The sequence below is a fragment of the Arabidopsis lyrata genome, assembly GCF_000004255.2.
Source record: "Arabidopsis lyrata subsp. lyrata unplaced genomic scaffold ARALYscaffold_1, whole genome shotgun sequence".
Classification (NCBI taxonomy): domain Eukaryota; kingdom Viridiplantae; phylum Streptophyta; class Magnoliopsida; order Brassicales; family Brassicaceae; genus Arabidopsis; species Arabidopsis lyrata.
Window position 1 is genome coordinate 4,021,221 of NW_003302555.1, and position 18,337 is coordinate 4,039,557.

Below are 18,337 nucleotides of genomic sequence, written 5' to 3' on the forward strand. Positions count from 1 at the left end.
TTATCATTCTTATCACTTATATTCCTCAAAGAGCCCACTACGCCATCAATTTCACAAACTTTGGTCGATCAATATTCGAGTTAAATAATATTGTTACAAGAACACGTACGCGAGTGAGAAATATCTATACCCACATAAAAAGATTGTCATAGTAGTACATAATCTTTGTTCAATTTTCCAATAACAAAAAATTTAGCTTATTGAGACATTCGCATTGCCCAAACGTCGAATGCCATAAATAAATAAATAAAAATTACCAATTTTATGTTGTATTTTGCATAAACTATTGCTAGAATTTATTTTTTCCAATAAAAGTTGCTCGTGTATATAATCAAAGCATATATGCATGTTAATGTATTATAGGGAATTCGAATGTTATGTTTGTACTTCTTCTTTTTTGCAAGTCATTATCTAATGTTGTAATCAGTCATACGATATGGTATGTATAGACAACAAAAAAGAATCTATTATCAAAGAACCAAAGAAAAAAAAGACCAAAAGAATCTAGGATTTAACAGAAAAAAGCCAATATGTATATACAAATTATTATTCTTCTATATATTGGCAAACATCTACACCAATATTTTGCATATAAATATTCACATATGCAAATTAGTATTCCTCTTAGCATTGCATCTTATATTAGGTTACATTCACACTCTCAATTCATCTATAATTCACATTTCCCTCTCCCTTTTTCTGAAACGTCTAGCTAGCATGAGTTTGAAGTGTTCTTCTTCTTCTTTCTTTTTCGTTCTCTTTTTCTTCTTCCTTCTTTCTTCTCATGTCTCCTCACAAGCTTGCCAAAAAACATGCGGCCAAATACCCATCAAGTACCCGCTCGGAACCGGGTCAGGTTGCGGTGACCCACGTTTCACACGTTACATCACGTGCGACCCGGACCAACAGACTTTGACGCTCACCACCCACACAGGCTGTTACCCTATCACTTCCGTCGACTACGCCAAGCAAGAGATTTACGTCACTGACCCGTCCATGTCCACGTGTGCATGTACCCGACCCAGCCATGGATTCGGGTTGGATTGGGACGCTCCGTTTTCTTTCCATGACGACACCGTTTTCACGCTCCTTGACTGTTCCGTAGACGAATCCCCTGTTTTCACGCCGTTAAGTAACGGTAGCGGACGTGTCTCCCTCTGTGACCGTCAAAGCTCCTCCATTTGCACCTTCTTGTACTCCAATTGCAGGTAACCCAATAATTCAAATTAAACCGGCCTACTATTCTATCTAAACCGGAACAATTATTATCGGAATAATTCAAATTAAGAATAACTGAATAAAAGTATATTAAATATTTTCAAAATATATACGAAAAATGCAATATATCTACTTTCGGAAACAGTAATAAAGTCCGGTATGACAAAACCGGTTCGAATTGTAATCTAAAGCCGGTTTGTAACTCTATTTTCGGATTGGCAGGGCGATAAGTCTAATAAACCTTCAAGTATCAACGTGCTGCGTCTACGTGCCTCTTGATCTCGGACCATCGTTCGAAATGGATCTGAACAAACTCAAGTGCTCGTCGTACTCCGGCTTCTACAACCTCGGTCCAGGCCAAGAATCCCACCCGGAGAATTGGAACTACGGAATCGCACTCAAGTACAAGTTCAACGTTTTCGATGAGTACCCTGGCGTCTGCGGTGGCTGTGAGCGTAGTAACGGTGCTTGTGGCTTCAACACTCAGACAAGCTCGTTCGTTTGTAACTGTCCCGGTGGGATCAACACGACATCGGATTGCTTTTTCCTATACAACTCTGCTTCTATTCTTGTTCCTTGGCTCTCAAGTAAGCACCACTCTCATACTTTGACTATATCTAGTCAAATTATTTATATTGAGCACTACATTATTTCATGGATAATCTTGTGCTCTCAGCTATAACTTAGCTCTTCTCAATTGAATTTACAGACAAAAACTTCTACATTTTTTTGTTTCTATTTAACAGTATATTGATTGGTCTTACAGAAAGTGTGTTTTTCTTTTAAAAAACAGGAGAATGGGTAATGTACCCTTTGCATGGTTTGTTGTTTGGATGGTTATGAGTCTGCAATAAAGGAGTTAAAGTTTTTGCGTTAGACAATTCAATCGGGGAGCATCAAAAGATGGAGTGGTTCGAAGAGAAAGCTTAATAGATTTATTCAAAAAAAAAAAAAGCTTCATAGATCGAATCTTTGCTTCTTCTTTCTATAACTTTGTGATATCGCAGTATAAGATTCTCTATTGCTTCTCTCTTTGCAATATTATTCAAAACACCATTAATCTTATTTGCTTTTTCTCCACTTTCCAGCTCATAAGGAATCACCATACTATATTAATGCTAAGAATCGTAATGATGATATTAGTCAACTCGCTGAGACTATACTTATACTTCAATACTTTTTTTATCTGAAAATAAAAATTACGTACCTATGGATTACAAATACAATAACAGAGCTTTACCGTTTTAAATCGTGTAGAATTTGATCAAACAGAGATCTTAACCCTAGCTAACTATGACATTTCACTCATCTTGTTAAATATTGGACAAAAAATTGCAAAATATATTATTTATGTAAATTAGAGATTATCATCGCATGCCATGAGCATGGATAATATAATTTTACTTAGAGGTGCAGTCAGGTTTGAATTTGGTGCCATTTGGATTAGTTCTATCAGTACTGTTACTATAAAAACTGAAAACCATGAACGCCATTTGTATTTTTGTTTAGCTTTAATGTAGATTTACGAGTTTAAAATATTTTTCGGTATGCAGTTTCTGTTTGATATTGAAAAGTTGGATAATTTGGTATCCTTCTATGTTTTGTAAAAACTGAAACATTTGCTTGTGATTTGCTTTGGTTTGGTTTCTAATATTTTTTTGAGTTAAAATATTTTTATATAACTATGAACCAATTATAGTAATCTAAAACAGTTAATTATTTTCAACCATTAAATTTACAAATTATTAATATCAGTCAATAAAAAAATATCTAAAAATTTAATCTTTGGGGAACAAACATAAAAACCTAGAAAATCAATATTTTAAGAACAAATGGAGTAATAAAAAGGAATTGGTGTAGTGAAATTAGGGTTTGCAACAACGGTGAGAAATGAACTTCCGCAGCATTCTGATTAGGGCTTCCGGTTATCCTCAACTCTGGAAGAGGGCATGTACAACGGTCGCTGCTCCGTTGTCGGCTGATCTATGCGAAGGAGATTCCAAGAAGGCGAAGGCGGCCTCAAGGAAGCGGGAGAAGGAGAAGATGTTTGAGAAGCTGCAGTCTCTCACTGGTGAATACTTAGATCTCATAACGAAACAGCAAAAGGAGAAGAGAACTTCGTTGTCTGTGGCGGATCTCGCCGGCTGGGCGAAGCGTCTTTTCAAGGACGGGAAACTTGATCATGCTCTTGAGGTCTGTCTAATCGATCAGAATTGAGCATCAAATTTGAGGTGGTTTTTGTTTTTTGTTTCCGATTAATAATGAATGTTTTTCGTTGATTGTAGATCTACGGGTGGATGGAGAAAAAGAAGATGAAATTTTCTGCCTCACAGTTTGCAGATTATGTGGAAGTTGTGGGTGATTTGAAAGGCTTCGAAGCTGCTAAGGAAGTGTTTTACAGAATAGACCCAGAGTTCAACCAGATGGACCTTGATGCCAAGAATTTGCCAGCTTTCTTGATGCTCGTGAGGTTTGACGCATTGGCCTTCGAAGATCCTGTTGCTGAGAGACGTCGTGAACATTTTCTTGTTGGGAGACGTGGTGAATATGCTATGTTTGAGAAACGTGGTCGTAGAGGACTGCCTTCCCTAGAGGATGAGGATCCTTTACCTCTTAGACGATATTGATGGTAATGCTATATAATGGCGTCATAATGGAATGTGTCTTATTGAATAAAGCACGCACTGAATCCTTGTATTTCTTCTTTCTTAATGGTTGTGTCTCTTCCTTACTTTGTATCTTTGTCGGAAATGCTTTTATCCAACCAGCAGCTGTTGATTATTATTGTTTTACTCGTAAATTTTCATGAAAATATATAATCAAAGAGAGGGGTGCCATTGAAATTGAAGCCTAGACACGAACAGTTGTTATTTTATAGATCTTACTGTTACTGGGCCACGCTACCTTCATTTTGCATACCCATTGCTGTGTTCTCCTTCTCGATGTTATTAGTTGATATCGTTATTATCTATCAAAATTTTGCAATCCAAGATGACCAAGTGTCATCAGAAATGAATATTTTTCTCATGAATTTTGGATTCAGTCGCATGGATTTGGTTTAAGCTAAAATGAATATTCCCACAGTTTTGTAATTTGTTTAAACTATAAACGGCAGAAAACGCGGAACTAAGCATGGAAAATGTTACTCCACTTGTTAAAAAATACAAAAAAATTAACTACAACTGATTAGCATAAAAAAAGGATCCAATAATAAGATTGACGAAGAAGTATTCATAAATAATTGAGGCCCAGAGGCCCAGTAATGGCAAGGACGTGGACGCAATATATGTCGCGTGAGACCCACGCGCTTCCGTTTTTCCCAGAGTCAAGGAGTCGTCGTCTCTCTGTGGCCTTCCTGTACCCAAATTTGCCGCCTTCTCCTTCGCATTTCCAATCTTCCTCGTCTGTTTTCATCATTCAATTTCTCTATCGTTTTTTTTTTCTTTGCCTTGTGGATCTGGAAAATTTCGAAAATGGAAGCGAGAGAAAGAGGATCAATGTCGTCTAGCATCGGCAATTCGGCTGAACTCGAAGGGAATCTGACACTAAGTGATCGTCTTAAGGTTTTCAAAGGCTCAACTTTCGATCCCGAAGCTTATGTCACCTCCAAATGCCAGCGTATGAACGAAAAGGTCCTTTTCTTCCAAATCAAACCATTGTCATGAGATTGTGTATGTTATCATCAACAATGTTCCTTTCGTTGTACATTGTGTGATCTTGTTGGATTAGCACTCCAAGTGTTTGTGAAAATGTTAGAATCTCATGAGATATTATCGGTGGTGTGTTTTGGTTTACAGGAGACAAGGCATTTGTCTTCTTACCTCGTTGAACTCAAGAAAGCTTCTGCAGAGGAGATGCGTAAGAGCGTCTACGCAAACTATGCTGCCTTTATACGGTGTGTGTGTAATCTTCTTAACATTATTTGTCGATTTTTGCGGTTTTCTTGTTAGTTAGGTTCTTCATGTACTTCTTGATGATTTGCAGGACATCTAAGGAGATTTCAGCTCTTGAAGGACAGCTTCTTTCTATGAGAAACCTTCTCTCTGCTCAAGCAGCTCTTGTTCACGGCTTAGCTGATGGCGTTCACATTAGTTCCTTGTGCGCTGATGACGCTGACGACTTAAGAGACGAAGACTTGTATGATATGGATAACAAACAGTTGTCCAAAATTGAGAATTGGGTTGTGGAGTTTTTTGATAGACTTGAAGTCCTCTTAGCTGAGAAGAGAGTTGAGGAGTCCATGGCTGCGTTAGAAGAAGGGCGTCGTGTGGCTATAGAAGCACATGAGAAACGGACTCTCAGTCCCAGCACTCTTCTTTCTCTGAACAATGCAATCAAAGAAAAGAGACAGGAGCTGGCTGACCAATTGGCAGAAGCTATTAGCCAACCTTCTACAAGAGCAGGCGAGCTTAGAGCAGCCGTCTTGGCTCTCAAGAAACTCGGGGACGGTTCTCGCGCCCACACATTGCTTCTTAGGTCTTACGAGCGGAGGCTACAAGCCAACATTCAAAGCCTAAGAGCTTCCAACACTTCCTACGGGGTAGCATTTGCCGCTGCGCTCTCTCAGCTTGTTTTCTCAACGATTGCTCAAGCTGCGAGCGACTCTCAAGCAGTTGTTGGAGAGGATCCGGCCTATACATCAGAGCTTGTGACATGGGCGGTTAAACAAGCAGAGTCGTTCGCTCTTTTACTGAAGAGACATACTTTGGCTTCATCTGCTGCTGCAGGAAGCTTAAGAGTAACCGCAGAGTGCATCCAACTCTGTGCATCCCACTGTTCTTCATTGGAGTCTCGCGGTTTAGCTCTTTCCCCTGTTTTGTTGAAACACTTTAGGCCGGGGGTGGAACAAGCATTGACTGGAAATCTCAAGAGGATTGAACAAAGCAGTGCCGCTTTAGCTGCTTCGGATGATTGGTCACTCTCTTATACACCAACAGGATCACGAGCCTCATCGACTACTCCCATTGCACCGCATCTCAAGCTTTCTATAAGCGCTCAAAGATTCAACTCCATGGTTCAGGTAATCAACATTTCTCTTCAAAGACGATCATATTTGCTGCTTCAGTTTATCTTCCTTCTTGCTATATAAGTTTGTTATTTCTGTGGATTTTAGGAATTTCTGGAGGATGCTGGACCGCTAGACGAAGCATTACAGTTAGACGGCATTGCACTAGACGGTGTTTTGCAAGTGTTTAACTCGTATGTTGATCTCTTGATCAACGCATTGCCTGGTTCAGCTGAAAACGAAGAGAATCCAGTTCATAGAATAGTTAAAGTAGCTGAAACTGAGTCCCAACAAACAGCTTTGTTAGTCAATGCGCTTCTTTTGGCAGACGAGCTAATCCCGCGTTCTGCTTCTAGGATTTTGCCACAAGGTGCGAGCCAATCCACTCCAAGAAGAGGTTCCTCAGATAGACAGAACCGACCAGAGCACAGAGAATGGAAGAAGAAGCTTCAAAGATCAGTGGATAGACTAAGAGATAGCTTCTGCAGACAACATGCACTTGAACTTATCTTCACTGAAGAAGGAGAAGTCCGTCTCAGCTCTGAGATTTATATCCTCATGGACGAAACCACTGAAGAGCCTGAATGGTTTCCTTCACCGATTTTCCAGGAACTGTTTGCGAAATTGACGAGAATAGCGATGATTGTGAGCGATATGTTTGTGGGAAGAGAGAGATTCGCGACGATATTGCTGATGAGACTGACGGAGACAGTGATTCTTTGGATATCTGATGATCAGAGTTTCTGGGAAGAGATGGAGACAGGAGATAAACCATTAGGTCCACTTGGTCTTCAACAGTTTTATCTGGACATGGAGTTTGTGATGATATTTGCCTCCCAAGGAAGGTACTTGTCGAGAAACCTTCATCAAGTGATCAAGAACATTATAGCTCGAGCCGTAGAAGCAGTTTCAGCAACTGGACTCGACCCTTATAGGTATTTATTTATTATACGGTTAGAACATAAACATGTAAGCGTGATGGTTTGATGATAATTAATAATGATGGATGATGAAACAGGACGTTGCCGGAGGAAGAGTGGTTTGCGGAAGTAGCTCAGATAGCGATAAAGATGTTGATGGGAAAAGGCAACTTCGGTGGCAACGGAGAGCGTGACGTTACTAGCCCCTCTGTTTCCTCTGCTAAATCTTACACCAGTAATTGACTAATCTAATAATTCTATAATTAATTAAGGACATTTGTTTGTTATCGTAGAATTATAGTTTTTTTTTTCATTCTTTTTTGACATCAGAATTATAGTTTCTTTACATCGCCTAATATATGATTTTGTTTTTATATATTTTTCCAACTGTACTAAAGTAGAGAAGATTAGGCAACCAAAGATTTTCTCTTTTTTTTTTTTAACAACACCAAGGTTTTCATCTGAAAGTGTTTTACATAATGGATTAGTATTATTAACTAAATAAGAATAAATGTATATATATATATATATATATATATATATATATATATATATATATATATATTTAAAAGAAATCTGCTATATAGAGAGATATGGAAAAAACATGAGCTAAGTTTAAGCGACCTTTTTTTGTAAAACTTTAAAATTCAAAGTTGGATTAAGATTATCCCAAAAAAATCCGACCTTATCTCCTTCCTTGAGCTGCCTATCAAAGACGACAAGAAGCCATTCAAGGTTCAAGAAATAGCCCACCTCATCATAATTAATAGTGATGTCATATGTTTTCTCTGTATCCCAATCATAAAGTTTCACTACCACGCATTTGTTAATGTCAAACTTGTAGCCCCATCTCTGGATTATTTCTTCTTGCGTCTCTTTCGTTGGTAATCTAATTATATACGGTGTTTCTTCCACTTTCACCGTCGTTGTTATGACCCATGGATCGTACTGAGCCAGTCTCAGTTTCGTATTGATTTTTTTAGCCATTTTCTTTTCTGCTTTCCGTTCGGTTTTTGTTTTTGTGACGAGAGGGATATGACTTTTGATGAATTGAAGCTCCTGGACTCACATATTATTTATAATGTTCGGTATGGGAGATATATAGAGGTCTGTATTTGTGTTATAAAGTTCAGGATTAATTGCATGCATGAACAATTCATTAATACAAGTAAAGAAGATGAATGTCAATAAATTTATTTCAAAGAAAGACATTGATGTTTTAATTAGCTTCTTTATTATTTATATAGTTTATAAAGCTTAGATTTGCATATGTACATTAATTAGAAGATCTATCATTCTTTATAGCTTAACAGGCTTAGATTCCATGTATACATTAATATTATTATTAAACACATGCAAAAGTTGATGCTTCGATGGTATTGTTGTCACTTGAATACAACACAAATCCCCATTGGAGAGTCCTAATTAAGGACTCCTTACAATTTTTTAATACAAAATTTTGAATAAATGAGAGTTTAGAGTTTTTGTTGAATCCTTATATTTTTTATTGTCCAATGGTGGAGTCCTTAAGTGGGTTTTCTAAAGAATAGTGTTTTTGGGGTTTTGGAGTTGAAGAACAAAGAAGAGTGAAGACAATTGGATAAAGAAGAAGAGCGATACATGGTTGTATATATAGAGAATATTTTCTAAAAATTGAGACAATAATAGCTTTGAATACAAATTGTGGTCCGAATATTGTGATAGATACTACAAGCGGAGAGTAGAGTCCTCCAAACAACCGCATCAGGCTCAAAAGGCTTTTTCTTTATGAAGTCATACGCCTCGTTTAGTCGACCTGCACGTCCCAAGATATCTACCATTGCTCTGTAGTGAATCATCATTGGTTTGATCTTGTGTGCTTTCTCCATCTTGTGGAAGTATTTGTACCCGTCATCCACCAATGATGTGTGGCTACAAGCGCATAAAACACTGAGAAATGTCACGTAGTTTGGTCTCACCGTTGATTCTTTCATCATCTTCGCGAATAGTTGAAGGGCTTCTTCTGCAAATCCATATTGTGCTAAACCTACAATCATGGCACTCCAAGTCCAAACATTTTTGTCAACCATTCTTTCGAAAACTAACCTAGCATACTCTAATCCACCAGATTTTGCATACATGTCTACAAGTGCAGTACCTAGTCTACAGTTTAACTCTAACTCTCTTACCACCACCTGTGAATGCACCAATTTCCCCAAGCTCAAGTTACCACCACACGCAGAGAGCAAAACAACCATTGTCGTCTCATCCGGACAAAACCTCTTACCAATCATCTCACAAAAACACTCAAACACCAAATTGAACTTACCATTCTCAACAAGAGCAGTCATAATCGAGTTCCAAGAAACAAAATTTCTGTCAGTCATTTCATCGAACACCTTCCTGGCATCAGAAGTTTTCTTACAAGAACCATATAGATGAATCAAATTATTCCCAACATACACATCAGAATCAAACCCATGTTTCAAAACCTCAACTTGAATCTGTACCTACTCGCAATGAGACCTAAAAACGAAGCACAAGCCTTGAGAAGAAAAGGAAAAGTAAGCTTATTAGGTTTGATTCCTCGTCTCCCCATCTCAGAATAAAACCAAATCGATTCTACTAGAGTATCACTCGAAGAATAGCCTCTACTGAGCATATTCCAAGTAGAAGGAGTCGAATCTGAAGAGTGAAGCAGAAGGGTTCACGCAAAGGTAAGGTATTTGACGAGGGATAGTGATGAAACCCGTACAAGCTCGATGATGATAAAGCTGTCATTTTGGAGTGAGAAGACATGGATATGTAGAAGATGTTTAAATGAGGAACATAGCTTGAGGAAGATAAGACATTGGTGTTTCCTGGATTTGAAGCTTGAATCTGAATCCGTAGAGGTTCGAAGAAAACAAGGAGGAGAGAAGGCAAATCGATTTTGAAGGGAAAAACACGGGATAGTGGATTTTTTTTTTTTCTATAGTCTTCCAATAAGAGAATGACACGTACACGAACCTTAAAAACCAAAAAACACCTAATGCAAGGTGGGAACCTTGCTTAATACCACAATTTTGAATTATTTTTTGACTTTTTTTCTTTAAGATTCTTCTAAGAAACTCACAAGGTCCTCCCAATGGACCTGCTCAGAGCTTCTTACGTTATGGATGTTCAATAACTTGATTTACAAGAAACAGAGTTAGGGCAGGTTTCACTTTTTTGCTTTTGGCATTGTTACTCTCAAAGTCTCTACTCTCGAGTGAATATGTAAAAGAAGAAAAAAAAACAGTTTCGTTCAAATACAGTAACAGATACCATTAGGTCCATTACACAGTACACACCGAACCCCCAAAAAAGGAGAAAATTATAAGGAAACAAGAAAAAACTATGAGAACAAAAAAAAAAGGTATAGAAAGAAACACACAACAAATGGAGTAGGGCACTATTTGCTACTGCACAATTCCAACATTCACTACACAAAACAGATCAGTTCCAAGAGAGTAACTCTGAGATGAGACCCTAAACTCCATCTTCTTCATCTTCGTCGCCCAGCTTATACGAACTAAAATGCTCGACCCGAAACTTCCATTCGCCTTTCACTGGATCAAATGACACAAACTCAGCTCCTTGTGCCTCAGCTTTCTTCTTAAGCATCATCTTATACTTCTCCACTCTCTCTCCTTCAGTAAACTGTTTCCCTGTCTTCTTATCAATACATTTTATGTTCAGCAACGTTACTTCCGCCGGTTTATTCAAACCTTGCCCAACAGCCGGTTTCTTGCTCTCGTCCATGTATACAATCACTTCCCGTGTATTGAACTGAACCAGTGATTCCAAGTCTAGCCTACGCACATCTGTCTCTCCCATGAACTTTATGCTACCATAACCGTGTCGTCCCACCACAAAGTCTCTTACCCGCCTGCAGTAACCCGGATCCGCTCTTTCCTTAGCTGCTAGTTCCTGGATACGTGGCTCTGTGAAATAATCAGATTGTCGTAGCTTCGGCATAAGAGCCTCGATATCTGCACCGTGCTCATAAACAATCGCGGCTTCTCCTGCTCTGTGTCCACTTAGTGTTTTGTAGGGACGCTCTTTCTCGCTGGCCTGATCTGAGCGTGTTGTGCCATTCGGTTTCTGATTTGCATTGACTGATGTATGAATTCTTTCTCCAGTAGCACCAAGTTCTCCGTTACCATTTCCTGTGAATATTGTCTCTCAAGTCAGTCCGAGAATTGTCCAAACATAGAAAAACGTAACCAAACTTTTCTAATATTTTATATACTCACTGTCATGGTTTGCTGCATCAGTGGCCATGTCAGGACTCTTCCCTGAAATTTACGATTAATATTGTCAAAAAGAGCCAGGAATGGTTTACCTAAGTACCTAGTACCTCATTAGAGTAATCATTTCGCATAGTCCTTCTCACACGCAGAGTAATCAAGTTTCAAAATAAAAACCACGCATGAACAAGAAAAGGTGCTCTTATGAGAGTACAAAAGAGTAGGTATTAAAAATTCCAACTTAAAAGTGCTAGTCTAAGATTTGAATGCTGCCATCTCCATGGGAATAAATTGAAGCAGAGTGACTCAAAAAGCTTTATCTATATTGAAAACTTAAAGAAGGACTGCAAGCTATGCAATAACCAAAGGAATAGAAAAAAGGAAGCTTACCATTGTCATGTACTGGAGCAGTCGGGCGTTGTTCCTTTGGAAGTATTGATTTATCCCTTGAAGACCACTGTTGAACTGGGCGTATAACTAGAGCTCTAGGGTTCTCCCTTGGAATGAAAAGAGCATCCGCCTTTGGTGTACTTGAGCTCTCCTCGTCATCAGTGAAAAATGGAACCTACAAAGACCATTTTAAGATTTAAACATATAGAACGAACCTCAGCACCAAGACTTTAGATTAAGTAAAATAAATTGTGATTATATATTTCACAAGAACGAAGCATTGCCTTTGGACCATTCTCGCCAGGACGGTACTTTCTTGCCGGCAGCCTGACCCGCCTGTGTAATAGGTGTCGAGAAGTCAGGAGAGATGATATTCTAACAGGAGCAGGTTTGTCAACAATCTGACAGGAAAAAGAAAATGATTAAGAACCAATTAATAATCAAGTAATCAACTACTTCTATTTATTATTAATAGTAACAAGCTTCAAGATGCATGTGGAAGAACTGAATGTCTAACATAGGGTTTTATTAGAGGGAACAGCTATACGGAGACTATATCTAACTCTGGATAAAAAGAACAATGCACCGTATGGGAGTTGCAGAAGGAAGAGCAGGCTTACAGGCATGCTGGAGATTCCATATTGAATGGAAGGTGAATTTCCACCTTGATTTATTGAAATCTGAGGCATAGCAGGAAGTGTTCCAAATGGGTTTGTAACAGCAACTGGTTGCAAAACAACAGAGTTCAGCGGAGCAGGCCTGTCAAAATGAAACCCATAAATAAACTATTCAAAAAGAGCGGAAATAAAAGTCTTGCAAGCAGAAACACCATACGATTGCCCGAAGTTGCCTTGACCAAAAAATCCCAGTCCACCAGCATTTCCAGTTGTATTAGCTTTAGACCATGAATATAGAGTTAGCATCTAGAAATAAGATGGTAATGTCAGTGACTTGGTCGAGCGACGTACCTGCTTGATTTTGACCGAAGTTGTTGAAACCAAAACCATTTGATGCTTGACCTGGCTGAGCTGATTGAAAGGGTGTCACACCAGCAGGCTACAGAAATAATGCAAGATTGGAAGACCAAAATTAGAAAAGAAGGGAACTAGGTACCGGTGTCAATTAAGAGATGCAAAAGAACTGCAAACTGTGGAGAGAACAGGCATCACCAAAAGAAATGGAAAAAAAAAACTAAAGTGCTTAGGCTTAATAGCGAATGTGAAAATCACCATTGTTTGTCCAAAGGGAGAGCTGCTAGACGTAGTTAATGTTGAAGAACTTGAAAACATGTTTCCAAATCCAGTGGAAGGTTTATTAAAAATGCTATTTTGGCCAAATGCAGGAGCACTACTCTGTCCGAACTGTCCAAAAGCAGAACCAGTCTGTCCAAACGCTGAACCAGTCTGTCCGGTCGAAGGGGTTGAATTGAACAGAGTAGATGGCTGACTGTTGCCAAATGCTGGAGTTGCCCCCTGACCAGGAGCTGAACCAAAGATTGATGAAGAAGAGCCAAATCCCGGAGTGCTTGATGAACCAAATAACGGTGATGATGTCGTTGTTCCAAAAGCGGAGGATGATCCAAAAACGGATGTGGTAGTTGATGAACCTGAACCAAAAAGATTGGAAGAAGATGTTACACCAAAGGGCGAGGAACCAAAATTTGAGGTAGCCGTTCCAAAACTCGCACTGGCAATTGTTGGGGTTTGAGGGGCAAAAGGGTTGGTAGATGTTGAGCTCGAAAAAGGGTTTGTTGGATTTGCTGATGTCTGACCAAACGCCGGTGATGGAGAAAAAGGATTTGGTTGAGCAGGTGATATACCAAATCCGGCATTGCCAGGAGACTGGCCAGCAGGAAGTTGTCCACCTGAGAATTGAAGAGTACGAGAATCAAGATTTTGTTAAATAAGATACAGAAATGTAGCGTTAAGCAGATGTAGTACAAGATTTGTTTGATCAGGTGTACCTTTATCTCCTCGCTGGTAATCTTCCCACCTAAGCTCCTCATGGTTTTTATCTTTGTATGCTGGCATGGCAGAAATAGATTCCAACTTTCCAGCAGGCTGAGTACCGGTCCCTGTCTCTGCCTCAACTGTTGGTGCATAAGGCACAGCTCGACTGCCCCCTTGTTGACTACCGAAAGTTGATTGACCAAAACCAGAACCCCCAAATGTAGGGGTTGAAGCCTGCGCACCTGCAAAACAAATCATGCAAACATATTTCGTCACCACTTTATTCAAATGACCAACACAACAATTAGCAGTTATAATATTTTACTGAATGGGACATGCTAAAAGAAGAACCTTGACCTCCAAAGGGAGATGGTGTAGAGCCAAAGGTGCTGCTACCAAAGGCTGATGTAGACTGGCCAAAAGCTGGAGACGAGCCAAAACTAAAGGATGAGGTATTTGATGCACCAAAAGAAGGAGTACTAGATCCCCCAAAGGCAGGAGTACTGGATGCCCCAAAGGCAGGAGTACTGGATGCCCCAAAGGCAGGAGTACTTGATGCACCGAAGGCAGGAGTGCCTGATGCACCAAAAGCCGGAGTGCCTGATGCACCAAAAGCAGGGGTGCTTGAAGCTCCAAAAGCACCTCCAGAGCCAAAGCCAGTGTTGCCAAACGTGGTGCCAGTGCTACCAAAAGCTGGAGTCGGTGACGCGCCAAATGCAGGTGTGTTTGTGGCGCCAAAGGAGGGAGAGTTTGAGGCACCGAAGGCAGGCGTGTTTGTGGCACCAAAGGCAGGCGTGCTTGATGCACCAAACGAGGGTGTGCTTGTGGCGCCAAAAGCAGGCGTGCTTGAAGCGCCAAAGGCAGGCGTGTTAGTGGCACCAAAAGGTGTAGACGAACCAAAAGTGGTGTTTCCAAATGCAGGTTGGGATTGCTGCGCGGAGTTTCCAAAAGGATTTGACTGAGGCGTTGAAAATCCCAAAGGTTTCTGCCCAAAACCAGAAGATCCTAAAAAGGAAACAAATAAAATTAGCTTAATCACCAAAAGCAAATGTAAAACTGTTAAACAGGGCTTATTCTTAAACCCTTGTCCTACCAAAGACATAAAATATATTCATACCCAGGAAAAGCAATAAATCAATGAGGTAACTAACAAACCATGCAATGAAATCCATAAAAGGTACTTACCACCAAAAGGTGAAGATGCTGGAGATGCTCCAAAGGCCGGAGTGGAATTCCCAAATGCTGGTGATGAAGAAGCTCCAAAAGTTGGGGTGGAGGCAAAGGGAGAGGATGTTTGAGGTGCACCAAACACACCGGTTGAAGTGCTTCCAAATATTGAACTTCCCGACTGTGCAGCAAAAGGAGCAGACGTGCCAAACGGAGTAGCTGGAGCAAAGGGATTATTACTACTTGTATTGCTGGTCTGACCAAACAAAGATTGGGACCCAAATGGGCTGGTACCAGATGACTGTCCAAAAGCTATAAGAACAATATTTCAGAAGGTCAATATTCTTTTGAAGTATAACAAAAGAAATAAATAGCATCAAACTATAAAACAAAAAGGAAATAGATGGCTACGGAAACCAACAAGTAAAAGATACTTACGATTGGATGAGCCAAACATCTTCCTCTGTAGTTTGACAACGGAGAGCCAAGCGAAAAGAAATTATATTATCTTGTAGCTGGAAAAAGAAGAATGATTAGGAAAAAGATAACAACAGAACTAAATGCAGATAAGCAACACCATATCGGTAAAAGCTGGTTTAAAAAATTGAAACACAATAAACATCTGTACACAAAGGACCAAGTTCAAACACAATACACACGTATACTAGAATTCAAACACAATAAACACGTATACTAGAATTCAACATCAACATAAGAAGTTGGTTCATCATGCGTTACAAAGAGTACACAAAGGACCAAGTTCAAAACATCAATCAGCTGTGGAACACGAAAATGCATAATAAGCTGGTATGACAGAGAGATGACGAACCTCTAAACCTATCAACTAGGTGATAACGAACCTCTAAAACCATTGAACTAAGCAACATCACAAATAGAAACCATCATGAACTCAGAAATTGACTATGCAAAATGAATGTAAACTTGAGCAATCAAGCAATAAAATCAAAGCTGGAACTTGAAGAAATACCTAATAAATCCGATGTAAAAGGTCACACGTTCTTCGATCAATCAAAATATCAAACGACTCTCAAAGAGGCCAAGAGCGGAAAAGCTCCGATCGTCTGCGTGGAAGAAATTAGGGTTCAGGGGTGAAATCGCCGAGAGAAGAATAAGGTGGAGCAAGAAGATGATTAGGGGAAATGGAACCTGAAAACAACGAGCTCGATCTGAAAACGGACGAAGCAATCTCGGCGGAATCGGAAGCGCGACGGTTGCAACTTGCAAGAGCGAACGATTGGCCCCTTCGTATATGTTTTTTTGTTGGTATGATGACTTCTCTACCTGCTTGCGGGTCTAATTGCTGAATTAGTTTTAGGCAATACAGTCAATTTTGCTAAATTACTTTCAACCATTCTTATACTACACTAGTTTAACAACCATGCTTTGTTTCCAACGTTAATTTTGTCTCAATACTACAACAATACTTTGATTTATATAAAAAGACCCATCATTTTGGGCCTGCTGTAGGCCCATATATAGATAAGTGACTTTTTAATCTGACTTTCCAAATTTATGCTCAAATTGGTTTAACATTTATACAGGTTTCTAAATTCAGGCTCAAATACATGTTCTAATAGCACCTTTAAAATATAATAGTTGTCATTTGTCAACATCATCATGTTCCATTGTTACAAAACTGGTTGATAAGGTTGTCTAAATTCTTCCAAGACGAACCAATTCCATCCTTCAAAGCCTTCTTCGCCATCTTACCATATGCCTCGACATTCCTCCTTAGCTCTTTCCCTTTCTCTCCCTCCATCAACTCCTTCACTTTCTCTGCAATCTCTTCTCTTCTCACAAGTCCTTCACTCGCTGCCACCACTCTCTCCGCCACTCTCAGCTCTTCCACCACCAATATCGCATTCAGAGGTTGCTCTGCCGCTAAAGGAAACGCCAAGATTGGAACCTCTGAGCAAATGCTCTCCATCATAGAATTCCACCCACAATGACTCAAGAACCCTCTAACACTCTCGTGCTCTAATATCTTCCTCTGATCAACCCATTCATCTCTCACCATCATTCCTCTTTCTCCCACTCTCTCTTCAAACCCTTTTCCTATTTCATTTCCTTTGACCACCCACAAGAAGCTCACCTTCGATTCTTCCAACCCTAACGCAATCTCCTCTAGTTGTTTCCTCGAGATCTCGGCTTGTGACCCGAAAGCCACGTAGAGAACATTGCATCCCTTGTCTCGCTTTTTATCAAGCCATTTCATCCAACTAGGTTTGACCATCTCTTCTACTTCATACTCCAAGCTGTTAGAAATCAAAGAGGCCGGTACTAGAATTAGCTCGTACCAGACTTATTTGTAGAAAAATCGTAATTACTGAACTTACAAGTTATTTACACAACAAAGCGGTCCAAGTGTCCAGGGCTTGAGCTCGCGATTACGCTTGTAGAAATCTATAAACACGGGTTCAAGGTCGTCGAACGTGTTGAATATGATACCTTGACTTTGATTCATAGACGTGACTTGATCTAGGATAAGCTTGAATCCAGGATCTGTGGTGGATTTTGAATCAAACATATCTTTAACGAAATCACATTTCCTAACCTTAATCCACGGAAACTCGGGTACAGAAACGGGCTCCGTCTCGGACTTAACATTAGATAGAAGCTGGTTTTGAAAAACACTGTCACATATAACGGTGGAAGCGCAGTTCATACCCAAGAAAACAATCCGAGGAAACCCTAGCTTTCGAGCTGACTCTAGCGTCCACCACAAGAAACCGTCTGAGACCATGAAACTGACACGTGGCAGTAACATGAGTTCTCGCTCAAAGTCTGCCTGCATTGACTTGGTGGCTCTAGTGAAAGGAACGAAGAGGGTGGACGACAAAGCAGGGAGTTTGTCGGTGCACTCGACGCCGGGTGGGATCTCCGGGACTTTATCGGGGAAAGGGACGTCGACGATGGTCGCGTTGGTGCCGGAGAGTGAGTCAACAACGAAAGGACGGTTCAAAGGAGTGGTGAAGACGGTGACAGAGATGTCTCCGGCGAAGGAGTGGGATAAGAGGAGACGAGCTAATTGGAGCATAGGAATCATGTGCCCTTTGGACAAGTATGGGAACAAAACCACGTGAACTTTTTCTAACTCCATTGAGAATTTAGTTGAGATCTGTGCATAGGCCTTCTCTGTTTCTTATATTGTATCTCTCTCTATGTATAAAATATAAACAAAGACTTCATGTCCACTGAGATCTCAGATCTGTGCTCTTCTCTGTTTCTTATATCTATCTCTCTATGTATAACGAGATCTGTGCCTAGTTATTAACATATAGCAATTTGCAATTACTAATTGTTAACAATATAGCATTTTTTTTCTCGATATGTTGTACTAAGCAAACTAAAGTGTTATTTAAATAAAGGAATATAATTTTTGTTTCTACCAATGAATTCAGGGATAATATATATGAC

At 39.8% G+C, this 18,337-nt stretch overlaps 7 protein-coding genes across 9 annotated transcripts; 4 read left to right on the plus strand and 3 right to left on the minus strand.

Annotated features, from left to right (window-relative positions):
* The first annotated feature begins 580 nt into the window (after positions 1–580).
* Positions 581–2,298, plus strand: LOC9328626 (wall-associated receptor kinase-like 15). Its single transcript, XM_021015038.1, has 3 exons — positions 581–1,208; positions 1,441–1,805; positions 2,012–2,298. The coding sequence occupies exons 1-3, from the start codon at positions 718–720 to the stop codon at positions 2,059–2,061; spliced, it is 906 nt and encodes a 301-aa protein (XP_020870697.1). The 5' UTR covers positions 581–717; the 3' UTR covers positions 2,062–2,298.
* A 762-nt stretch (positions 2,299–3,060) lies between these two features.
* LOC9325867 (pentatricopeptide repeat-containing protein At1g02370, mitochondrial) lies at positions 3,061–4,002 on the plus strand. The gene is made up of 2 exons (XM_002889757.2): positions 3,061–3,411; positions 3,504–4,002. The coding sequence occupies exons 1-2, from the start codon at positions 3,109–3,111 to the stop codon at positions 3,843–3,845; spliced, it is 645 nt and encodes a 214-aa protein (XP_002889803.1). The 5' UTR covers positions 3,061–3,108; the 3' UTR covers positions 3,846–4,002.
* A 356-nt stretch (positions 4,003–4,358) lies between these two features.
* Positions 4,359–7,563, plus strand: LOC9328627 (exocyst complex component EXO84A). 2 transcript variants are annotated; one of them, XM_002889758.2, is made up of 5 exons: positions 4,359–4,850; positions 5,016–5,113; positions 5,203–6,238; positions 6,332–7,158; positions 7,242–7,563. In XM_002889758.2, exons 1-5 carry the CDS (start codon positions 4,692–4,694, stop codon positions 7,384–7,386), a joined length of 2,265 nt encoding a protein of 754 aa, XP_002889804.1. In that variant the 5' UTR covers positions 4,359–4,691; the 3' UTR covers positions 7,387–7,563. The 2 variants fall into 2 exon arrangements, with proteins under 2 accessions (XP_002889804.1, XP_020870575.1); XM_021014916.1 differs by having other exon boundaries at positions 4,814–4,889.
* Positions 7,564–8,744: 1,181 nt separating this feature from the next.
* On the minus strand, positions 8,745–10,021 carry LOC9328628 (pentatricopeptide repeat-containing protein At2g36730). Its single transcript, XM_021014242.1, has one exon. It carries the CDS (start codon positions 9,507–9,509, stop codon positions 8,790–8,792), a length of 720 nt encoding a protein of 239 aa, XP_020869901.1. The 5' UTR covers positions 9,510–10,021; the 3' UTR covers positions 8,745–8,789.
* Positions 10,022–10,381: 360 nt separating this feature from the next.
* LOC110224571 (nuclear pore complex protein NUP98A) lies at positions 10,382–15,979 on the minus strand. Of its 2 annotated transcripts, none has more exons than XM_021010810.1 (13): positions 15,888–15,979; positions 15,338–15,414; positions 14,918–15,211; positions 14,090–14,737; positions 13,747–13,974; positions 13,013–13,647; positions 12,752–12,839; positions 12,618–12,678; positions 12,404–12,542; positions 12,068–12,184; positions 11,784–11,958; positions 11,400–11,441; positions 10,382–11,312 (listed from the first exon to the last, which is right to left on the minus strand). In XM_021010810.1, exons 2-13 carry the CDS (start codon positions 15,354–15,356, stop codon positions 10,633–10,635), a joined length of 3,126 nt encoding a protein of 1,041 aa, XP_020866469.1. In that variant the 5' UTR covers positions 15,357–15,414; positions 15,888–15,979; the 3' UTR covers positions 10,382–10,632. The 2 variants fall into 2 exon arrangements, with proteins under 2 accessions (XP_020866469.1, XP_020866468.1); XM_021010809.1 differs by having other exon boundaries at positions 14,084–14,737.
* Positions 15,692–16,240, plus strand: LOC9328629. The gene is given in 3 exon segments (XM_002889759.2): positions 15,692–15,706; positions 15,909–16,031; positions 16,033–16,240. Coding segments are annotated over 3 exon segments (330 nt in total). The 3' UTR covers positions 16,225–16,240.
* On the minus strand, positions 15,934–18,329 carry LOC9325870 (UDP-glycosyltransferase 90A2). The gene is made up of 3 exons (XM_002892521.2): positions 17,257–18,329; positions 16,067–17,175; positions 15,934–15,981 (listed from the first exon to the last, which is right to left on the minus strand). The coding sequence occupies exons 1-2, from the start codon at positions 18,018–18,020 to the stop codon at positions 16,536–16,538; spliced, it is 1,404 nt and encodes a 467-aa protein (XP_002892567.1). The 5' UTR covers positions 18,021–18,329; the 3' UTR covers positions 15,934–15,981; positions 16,067–16,535.
* Positions 18,330–18,337: the final 8 nt, after the last annotated feature.